The sequence below is a fragment of the Macadamia integrifolia genome, chromosome 13 (genome assembly GCF_013358625.1).
Source record: "Macadamia integrifolia cultivar HAES 741 chromosome 13, SCU_Mint_v3, whole genome shotgun sequence".
Taxonomy (NCBI): Eukaryota; Viridiplantae; Streptophyta; class Magnoliopsida; order Proteales; family Proteaceae; genus Macadamia; species Macadamia integrifolia.
The window spans coordinates 6,500,639-6,510,437 of record NC_056569.1 but is presented as its reverse complement, the minus strand read 5'-3'; the positions used below and the strand labels follow the sequence as shown (position 1 = coordinate 6,510,437).

General features: G+C 36.4%; 2 protein-coding genes across 2 annotated transcripts in view; both read left to right on the top strand.

Moving 5' to 3' along the window:
- The window catches only part of LOC122059612 (WD repeat-containing protein 75-like), a 17,508-nt gene extending 10,040 nt beyond the window's left edge, over window positions 1–7,468 (top strand). The window contains exons 13-16 of the mRNA XM_042622508.1: window positions 2,724–2,856; window positions 5,212–5,378; window positions 5,990–6,188; window positions 6,739–7,468. Of these exons, the coding sequence (XP_042478442.1) occupies window positions 2,724–2,856; window positions 5,212–5,378; window positions 5,990–6,188; window positions 6,739–6,944 (705 nt within the window). The 3' untranslated portion in view covers window positions 6,945–7,468. The remainder of the gene's footprint in view (window positions 1–2,723; window positions 2,857–5,211; window positions 5,379–5,989; window positions 6,189–6,738) is intronic.
- A 1,167-nt stretch (window positions 7,469–8,635) lies between these two features.
- LOC122058817 overlaps window positions 8,636–9,799 on the top strand; it is a 3,016-nt gene continuing 1,852 nt past the window's right edge. Inside the window, exon 1 of the mRNA XM_042621503.1 lies at window positions 8,636–9,022. Within this exon, the coding sequence (XP_042477437.1) occupies window positions 8,813–9,022 (210 nt within the window). The 5' untranslated portion in view covers window positions 8,636–8,812. The remainder of the gene's footprint in view (window positions 9,023–9,799) is intronic.

Here is a 9,799-nt window from a genome sequence, read left to right as displayed (position 1 = left end):
GAGAATCGCACTTAGGCTTCACAAATACTCAACTCAATTCATCTTTTCAATCTCTGATTTGTCCAATGGTTACAACCATTATAGATGGAAAATAAAAACTTAAAAAGAGAAATCAACTGAAATAGGAAACTACCATAACTAAGCAAAACCAACTCTACTAAGACTCTAAATTCTATGTGAACCCAACTTGCTAAAAATAAAGTGAATAAAATAAAATAAAAGCCAATCTTCCTAAATAAGGTAAATTCCTAAAATCCTACTAGACTAAGGACTCAATATGAATCCAGTTCATCTCTGTCTGGGTACCCAGATGGGTATGGATTGCTTCATGGGTGTGTATCTGCATCAATCCACCTATTCAAATGTTAAATCAGTTGTGACCACCCGGGATCGGATGGATCAGCTGATTGTGTCATAGTGATACTGATCCCAATATTGATTGGACAATCCAGGCAAGCTTATCTGATGCAGTTGCATTAGGCATTAATCCCTTATGGAGGCCTATATCCAAGCTTTGGAGACTCATATGGTGTTGGTTGCAGTCCAATGGGCTGAAATTGACATTTGGTAGTTATATTGTACGTTAAACCTTTTATTTTTTTTGGGCTTTATTGTAATAGGCTTAAATTTTACCCAAAAAGTGGGGATAAAGTTAGTGCACAGAATTAGTAGTTAAGTTTTTGAGTTAGAGTAGAATACTTCATAGCCAGGTAGAATTTTATTTCGAGTTATTTACTTTGTTAAGTGTGATTAAGGATCCTTTTATGACCCAATTCTAGAATTTTACATGGTCTTTATATATATATATGTAATACATCCCCCATCATTTCTAGAAGATTTGAGTAACGAATGAGCTTTTTTTTTTTTTTTTTTTTGGAGCTGTCAAGCAATGCATCTTGGATTGGGATCCCAACCTGATTTATTTTTTTTCTCTTCTGTTATTTTCTCCTCTCTTCTTTCTGATGAGGCAAGCTAGGCTGAAAGAAACAAACTCTAGCAAACCAGATCTGAGTTACTTCTTTGTCTTTGGATCTGCTTGTATCAGATGTGTTCTTTCCTTAGTTTCCTCTATGTTCTTATCCTCTAATTCAACTATCGATCTCTATTTCGTCTTATCTCTTCCATCAACCTATTGAATAACAAGGGCGTACCCAGTGCACAAGGCTCCCACTACTACAGGGTCTGGAGAGGGGCATATGTACACAGCCTTACCCCCACTTCATGATAGGTTGTTTACTGATTCAAACCTGCAGCCACCAGGTTGCAATAGAGCAACCTTATCATACCATCAGCCTATTGAATATTCCTCACTAATACTCTATAGCACTATTTTGTTCATCTATATTTTTTGGTTATTACTTCTAATTTGAAATTCCTACTTTTTTACTCTATTAGAGTAATTCTAGACAAGAATCTGAGATTTTGTCGTCTGTATCTTTCTCATTTTTATGTGATCTGGGATCTAGCTTGTAAACTGAGCTACCTCAGTTTCATCAATTTTTAGACCTCTGATTTTTCGAGACAAATAAATATAGATAGCTCTCAACGCTTACTGCACTCAACCTGAATGTCTGGGTGATCCAATTGTTAGATTGAAAGATGTTTCATTTTCTGTTATTGTTATCTATTCATTCCCTGCTTTGTCCTATCAATTCCTAAAATCCTCGATATAATCTTAGTTACTTCTAGTGGGTTCTTCTAGAATCCTGAACTGCATTGGGCTTAGCGTCTAGATTGGCTCTAGTCATGTAAAAAAGGTCTAGGCGGGTGCCCACATTCCACAAATGAGCCCTGGCTTGTAAGCATCATCCTTGATGCTTGGTGAGAGGTGTAATCAGTTCCCATTTGGTTATCATAATAAAGTTACATAAAGCCTACAGGTAATTTTGGTATTCCTTAATGAAGAGAAGGTATTAAAGCTGAAAACCCATTATTTTTAACAGAAGTTATCTTGAAGCACCATTATTGTGACTAGGTAGGATGCAATTGTATTGGACCAAGGTTTGAAATTTCGTTTCGTTTCGTTTCGTTTCGTTTCGGCCGAAATTGTGTATTTTTTTTTCGGTTGACTGTTTCGATAGTCAAACGGTCATATTTTGACATGAAACTTGGTGGGTAACTTATTTTAAGGTTAATAAACATGCGTAGAACATAAAAATGCAAAAATATTAGGACATGACATTGTTTTAGAGTTGCACCTTTGTTTGGCAGCAATTGTCGAACTGTTTTGAAAATTTGACCTGGTTTTGGAGAAAGAACTTTACCTTTCCTAAGCTTTGAATGTATAGATCTTGTAAGAGTCCAATGGAAGTCAAAATGTCTGATAATGTGGCTAATTAGAGGCTTGTTGGGGTGTTTTTCCTTCAAAATATGTAAATGGAACCAAAACCACAGAGACAGGCGAGACAAGAGTCGAAATTTCGACCGAAATACCGAATTTTTGACCGAGATATGGTATTTATAACACATGGAATGTACCGAGACAGGCGAGATACTGAAACGATACTGAAATTTCGGCCGAAATACCGAAATCTTGTACAAATGTTATCTCGGGGTTTGGGAAAAAAAAAAAAATTTCAAAATTCAGAAATTTCGGCGAGATTTCGAACCATGTACTGAACATGATATCCAGCACCTTAAACATCAATGATACAATCATTACTATTTTTATTTTCTTTTTTTGCATTTTCTTATACGCTATTACATTCTTTTTCCTCTTTCAGCCCATTGTTTCACTATCTTTTGTTGGCGACTCCGAGTATTTTGTGTCAATATCAGGAGGTTCAGAGTCGCAGTTATCTGTTTGGAGTATGTCAAAGCTATCTGTGTCCTGGTCCTATAGGCTCCATGCGGAAGGTGTGCTAATTATCTTTTCATTATGTTAGTGGATTATTCCAGAATGTGTATTATACCATCCTTTATATTATGGCCAACTAGCCATGCATCAAGTATGGGGTTGATCAATATGGCCGTTATATGTTTTACACTTTAACTCATTCGTTTAAACAGCGCCTGAAGTCTGTATGTTTATGGGGCTATCAGATATCTAGATCCTGAAGCTGTCTTTCAGAATCAAGTGTGGATGAGTGATCTTGATCTTTCTTTATGCTAATCATTTAATCTATCTTATTTGTTCCAGTTTGGTGGTTTTCTTTGGCTGTTTCTTTTAATAAAATGATGCATGACAAGTGTTTTTATTTATTGTTATATTGAATGAAATTGCTACTAGTTCAAACTCCCTTTTGTGCTACTATAAGACTTCACAAGAAGGGGGCTTATTTCTTCCTTTTAAAGACTTGTCACCAGTGGGCCTATGAAATGCTTTACTATTTTGAAAACTCCATTAGTACCTCTTCTAGGATTTCAGTTAACTGCTGTGACAACAAATGCCCCATTCCATCCAAGTCCAGTTATTTGAGTAAGCTTCAATGTCATATTAGATCTCCTACTAATCACCCTTGGAGGACCACCAATGTGCCGATGTCTGCTTTAATTGCCCAAGAATGTGCATCATTGTTGAAAATTATTGTTTTAAACTTTAATATTTGTTACAAGCTACAGTTACCAGATATGTTTTTTCCTTGTTCTTGTGTGCGTACATTTACTGATTCACATAAGATCCTCTCAGGGACTTAAATCTTGTTTGTAATTGTGGACAAATCATTTCCAAATTCTGAGAACATTGTGATACTTGTGATCTTTATGCTCTTTGGGGACATGACTCTTTTTTATTTTCTATGGTGAAAAGGATCTGAAATCATTTAATGAGGTTCATCTAAAGAATTTTCCTATGGACACCTCTTAAGGTTTCAAATACTTTGTAACCTACAACATACTTTTTTTTTTTTTTTTCTTTTTCAATAAGGGTAAATCCTGTCATTTCACATGTGGTCGTGACAATCGTGCAATGGGTTTACAACTTACAAGTTCTAAGCACAGCCATAGAGGTGTCATTTAGACAGTCCCTTTATGTAATAATTAACCCACTCATCAATCACCTGAGAGAAATTATCCATGGCCACTGTAATAGCTTTACATTTGTGCTGTGGGGATTTCTTTTTCTTCTTTTAAACTCATCTTAACTGAGTTTTCTAGTTTTAGAGATAATATGGAGGCATGCATATGACTACAATTTCAACCTATCCGCTGCTATACTTGAACATGCATAGCTTTAGTGCTTCACTATATATAACTACAATACTGACCATTGGTAGAGCATACTGCGTGGTACCTACAAGATGCTCTTTTTCTTCACTATTGTACTGTATTTTTTTCCACTCCCATCAGAATTATCACATCATCAGAAATAATGTTACAATTTATTTACCAATAGGCTTCTCTATAATTGACATTATTTTGTCATATGCAACGATTGATGAATAACACATAATTACTGACCATGTTGTTGAAAATTATAGTGTTTGGGCTCTAATGGAATGTCAATTTGATATAGAGACTAGAAACAATGCTTAGCCTTAAAACACTAGAAGTGTAGGTAGTGGATGTGGTGCTTTGATATGTATTTCTGTATCCTGTCCTGGATTTGTGAAATGAAGTTGATGCATTGCCGAATCCATCTCATTGGAACAGTGATACCCATCCTCGGCAGTTTTATTGATTTGACTTTTCAAAAGGACCAATCAAAGGTTTTTTTATTAGTTGTAGCTATTGTAATTTGATGTGATGAGTCATGTAGGATGATTTTTAAGCAAAAGAGGAGTGCTGATTTGTCATTTCCTTCTATTTAGTAACCATCCAGTTTGTGGTCAGTTTAGTTGTTTATTTTTTGTTATAAGATTTTTCTAGTTATGGGCTTTGAAGGATCCTGAGCAGTTTAGATGGTTGCCAATTTTGTTAAGCGGGTTTGAGGGAAGGAAATTTGGCTGGTGAGTTGAATGGGAGATTAGATAAGTCCCAGTAAATTGTGTCCTCCCCCTCTTTTTTTTCTCTTACTTTTGACCGTGTAATCTTAGAAAGCTGAACAACCTCCCAAAACCTTGCAAGTGCTCCCATAGTCTTTAAAAGGTCATTGAGGTAGCTCAAATGCCTTGGAAGTTTGATCCATGATGCTTGAAGTTTCTAACTGCTATGTAGCAGCACATTTCTATGCTACCAGTTTCGATGTTTTACAGCTTTGAATTTTTTATTTGATGCAATCCAGAGTTTTTACTTTGATCACCACACATTCACGCTATTCTTGTGCGTGTGCAGCTGTAGCATGTATGACAGATGCTTCATTATTTGCTGTTCTTGCTCTTCTTCCCAAATCATCTAAAAGGTTGGCATCTGATGAGAATAGACAGACAGGAAACGATGGGGTAATTTTACTATTCAATGTGGAAAATCCAATACCTCTATCCACCTGGTCTGTAAATAAGGTATGGTTTGATTCAGTTCCCACCTTCCATCGAATTAATCAGTGCCATCACATTGATCTGCAACCAGAAAAGTTTTTCTGAAAGCATGTTGATGTATAGCAACGTTTTGATAAAAAAAAAGATTTCATGTGGTTTGATTGGGGGAAGAGGGGGGGTGTGTGTTATCGTGGAAACATTTGTTGGAGGGTTGAAGCTAAAATTGTACTGAATGTATGCTCTTGGCCTGTTGCTCAACAATTCTTGTCTACTTACCCTGCCCAAAGCTCCATTAAAATGCTTAAAAGCTGCTTGTCATATTCCTTGAAGAAAAGAAATTGGATGCTTGAAAAGCATAGGATTTCTTTCCATAGAAGAACAGGATGCATTGATTTCCTGCTCATTTTACTAATTTTATCTCCAGCATTGTCCAAACCGGGGATCAGTCCATCGATATGGTTATTTGGATTTATGAGTTTGGTGTATACACTGTTAGGGTAGGCTCATCATTCTCCAGGAGTAATCATTTCATCCTTATACCAGTTGTGCGAGGGGAGGAAAATTGAAAAAAGAGATCTATGATTTCATTTCTTCACTCTTTTTGTTTTTTCTCAATTTTCGCTCCCTTCTTTCAGGCGAAGGCAGGGAGACTGGCCTTTCTTCAGGTAGATCCATCTCTCTACGACAAGAATGTTCCCGGAAAAAAAGAACCTCAAGCGTTGCTTGCTTATGTCAATGGTGATCATGAGTATGTTGTCTTTGATACATACTACGGAGAGGACCATATGATACGAAAGAACCGCACAGAGAATCTTGTTTCTCAGGAAGAAACAGGTAGGACCTGTAAACCTCCTTAATTATCCACTGTTATACTCCAATTTCTATGAAATGTGTCGTGCATCTTTGATTTTTTGGAACTTCCCTTTCGGTTTTGGTACTAATTTTTACCACAAGAAAACTGATTAAAAACACGTGGTACATCTAAATTCCTTTTTATGTTGAAGTTGTCAAAATTACAGAGCACTTGAACAATAAAGCAAATCGATATTCTGTTAGGTAATTGAGTCAAAATTCAAACTGATTGCATAGTTTTAACTTTTAACTGAAGAATAAGATTATCAATTATTCCTGAGGAGAAAAAATCTAATCTGGATGTCTAGTAACTTAGTATCATCCAATTGAGTTGATCTTGACTTGGATTTTGGACATTTGGACTCTACTGTATCACTTACACAATTCTTAAGTTGAAAAGTATTGACACTATGCATAATCCGTTGCAGTTTACAGTAAGATAGATAATCCATAATACATTTAAGTTCAGTAGCTGAGTAAGGTTACCCATGTACTTTGAATCCTTTCACATTGTTTTCCCTCCTGTTGACAGGACATTTTGGTTATGCATCTATTTATGGGGAACTACGAGAACTTGACATCAGGAGAGATCAGAATCCAGAGGTCCCTTATGCACCATCAGAAAAGCCTTGGGAGACTATATTTAGTGGATCATCACATATTCTTCCACCGCTTACCAAACTGTGTTCAACGTTCTTGGAATCCTTGTTGGAGAAGAGACCGGTAATCCAAGAGTGATTTACTGTTTAAAATGGTCTGAAAGAGCAAAGTAGCTTAGAGGATTTAACTATAGATCTTTAAGGAGTCTTTCCTGCCATTCCTTTGAAGTCATGTGGCATCAGAAGCAAAGAACAGGAACCTGTTTCAGATGGAATGAGGAGGTGGCTATACTGATAATGTGAAAATGCTCATACATGCTTTGGGACATGGCGAATGTGCGAACACTTTCAATTGAAAAAATGAAGATTGCTTGCTGTGTGGCATTCATGTTGTTTGAGGAGCAGAAGGGACACTCTGGAGGTTCATTGCGAATCCATTGTTACAGTCATTATAAATTACTCAGAGAATCGGGTCTTCTTGGTAGTAGACCACCGCCAATATGGTTCTGAAGTTTTATAGTCTTCATAAGAATTGTTGTTTGCAATTTAAGGTTTTTTATCTTCCCTTTGTAATCACTCATCACATTGAATTGTCTGCTGCTTTTTTTCTGCTCTTTCTTCCTTTTCTCTCTTCAGCTTTAGTAGAGAAAGTCGGTCTTTTAAGATTTTGTGTTATTATTTTTAAAATTCCTAAAAATTTAATTCTTTCTTTATGGTAAATATGTACACTCTTCACTACCATGTCTTGTATGTTGTATAGGCCTCTAGTCTAGGGTATGTCAGTGTCCATGGAACCACAATCATTTATAAATGGATATGCCAAGAATAGTTTGGAATCTGAACAGCGAGTCTTGTCCAAATAGCGCATCGATCACCGGAGGTATTTGAAAACAATTTTTTATCCACCACGTATTGTTTCTAATCAAGGGAGAGTCTTCTTTTAATTGGTCATAGTTTTGATATTTTCTTAATATAGTTTCCTAGTAAAAAATGATTATAGAGCATAAAGTTATAAGATACAAATTTAACGTGCAAAATTTTACTCGTTGCCAAAGTTTTTTGAATGTAAAAATATGTCATAGTATTCAAGTTTAGTTGCACACCTGGGCTTGGGCTTAGCGCTGGCTGTTTGTCAATTTTCTTGTGTTCCAAGAAGTGTAGCCTTGGACCTTGCAGACTCCTCCATGGGTATATGTTTGGCCCCTATGTGGATCTAAATCTTTATTATACCATACCACATTGTACTTGTAAAACTTATTACAGTTGTTTACTTTGAAAAGCCCAAATATTGGCCACGTGATAAATATAATAGGTTTTAAATTTTGTAACTGTTTGCTTTGATAAGTCCAATTATTTGCTACGTGATAGATGTAATAGGGCTAAATTTTGTAAACGGGCAAAGACCCTAAAATCCTATTCATGTGTAAAATTTCAGCTTACAAAGAATCAAAATGAAATGAAAAGATAGATGTTTGAAAATCAGGTCTATGGGAGAGTATATAGTAATGGTCGAAAGTATCCTAAGTATGAGAATACATGTCAAAATACATAAGGGTAATCGATTGAATTAGATCTTGAAATTTAATAATTCTTATGTAAGACATGCCATAACTATCCAATAGTTAGACTTATCACAACATCAAGGTCACACCATTCAAATGAATATTTTTAATGCCAATTACTTTTACAGTTGGTTGATGCCTCACCACTAAAATACACTCATAAGAAGTCATGGGTTCGACAATCATGTTTTCACCTTGTGCCACAAGGCACTCCGTTTCTCTCTCCTCCCTCTGACCCCCTTCTCTCATGTAGCTGTAGTTGAGCCATTGGATTGGGCAATTGTATAAGATAGATTGAAATTAAAAGTTTTTGAAATCCAACAAACCCGGGCGAAACCCATATCCAGATCCACTTCTGTTCCCAAATGAAAGAGTTGAACTCTGCATAAATACAAACCCCAAACGCCCCAAACCCTAGAAAGCGAAGCTTGTCATACCCTTGGCGATGGCGATTCCAACAACTGATACTGATGATTTCTCGTCTTCCGCAACTTTAATTTCTTTCCATCGTCCACTTCCTTTGCTAAGAGGACCCATACCAGCTGGTTTATCAGACGACCCATCGAAAGGGCCTTTCGTTCTGGCTTTCAGAGACCCATCAAGCTGGAAGTCTGCTTTTCAAGTTTGTGAATCTAAAGTCATTGAGCAGTGCGAGGTAGTATCGATTTACTCTGGTTCTCTGTTATCGTTTTGGATGAGAAATCTTTGGTTTTAGTTCCTTCCTCCTCTTGTCCTTTTTCTTTGGTGAAGTTGAATTTTATTTTATCTCACTTACATTGATGGCTACATAATGTTAATGATGTTTAATCTGTATTGGCTTTATAATTTATGATTAAATATGGTTCTGTTTATGTTCTGTTATATCATGTCATCCCAACTCGTGAAACCTCTGCAAATGCTTCATTTAGAGATGGATCTCTACTGTTTTTTTCTTTATCCAGAAACTTGAAAGCACTGGTGAAACAAAACAGAGTGGGGAGCTGAAGGGGGTGGGCGTTGGTTAATGGAAACATTGTTCCAGAAATATAAAAATAAGAAGACGAAATTTACTTGCCGAGTTTTTTGCTGTGTCCTGTTTGTTTAGTCCGAGCTAAATATTGTTGAATATTATATGGGTAAGATTTGTGATTCAATGTGTGGGACTTGTGTTGCAGCTGGCCGAGCTGGTTGGCCCTAGTATTGCCAGACAGTAAGTTACACAGCTGCACAGATTTACATGGAGCACAAAACCAGCTCTTGACTGCTTGAGTTTATGCAGTTGAGATTGATAGTGCTGTACATCCACTAACACCATTTCCTTCAAAAGGTCAACATACCGGTGTTTACGAATAGAAGAAAAATAAAAGAAGAGTTAAATTTTTAATCTTGAGGAAAAATCTTATTTGGTGATATGACAAACTAGAGTGCAAGTCTTGCTTCCCCCAACAACACC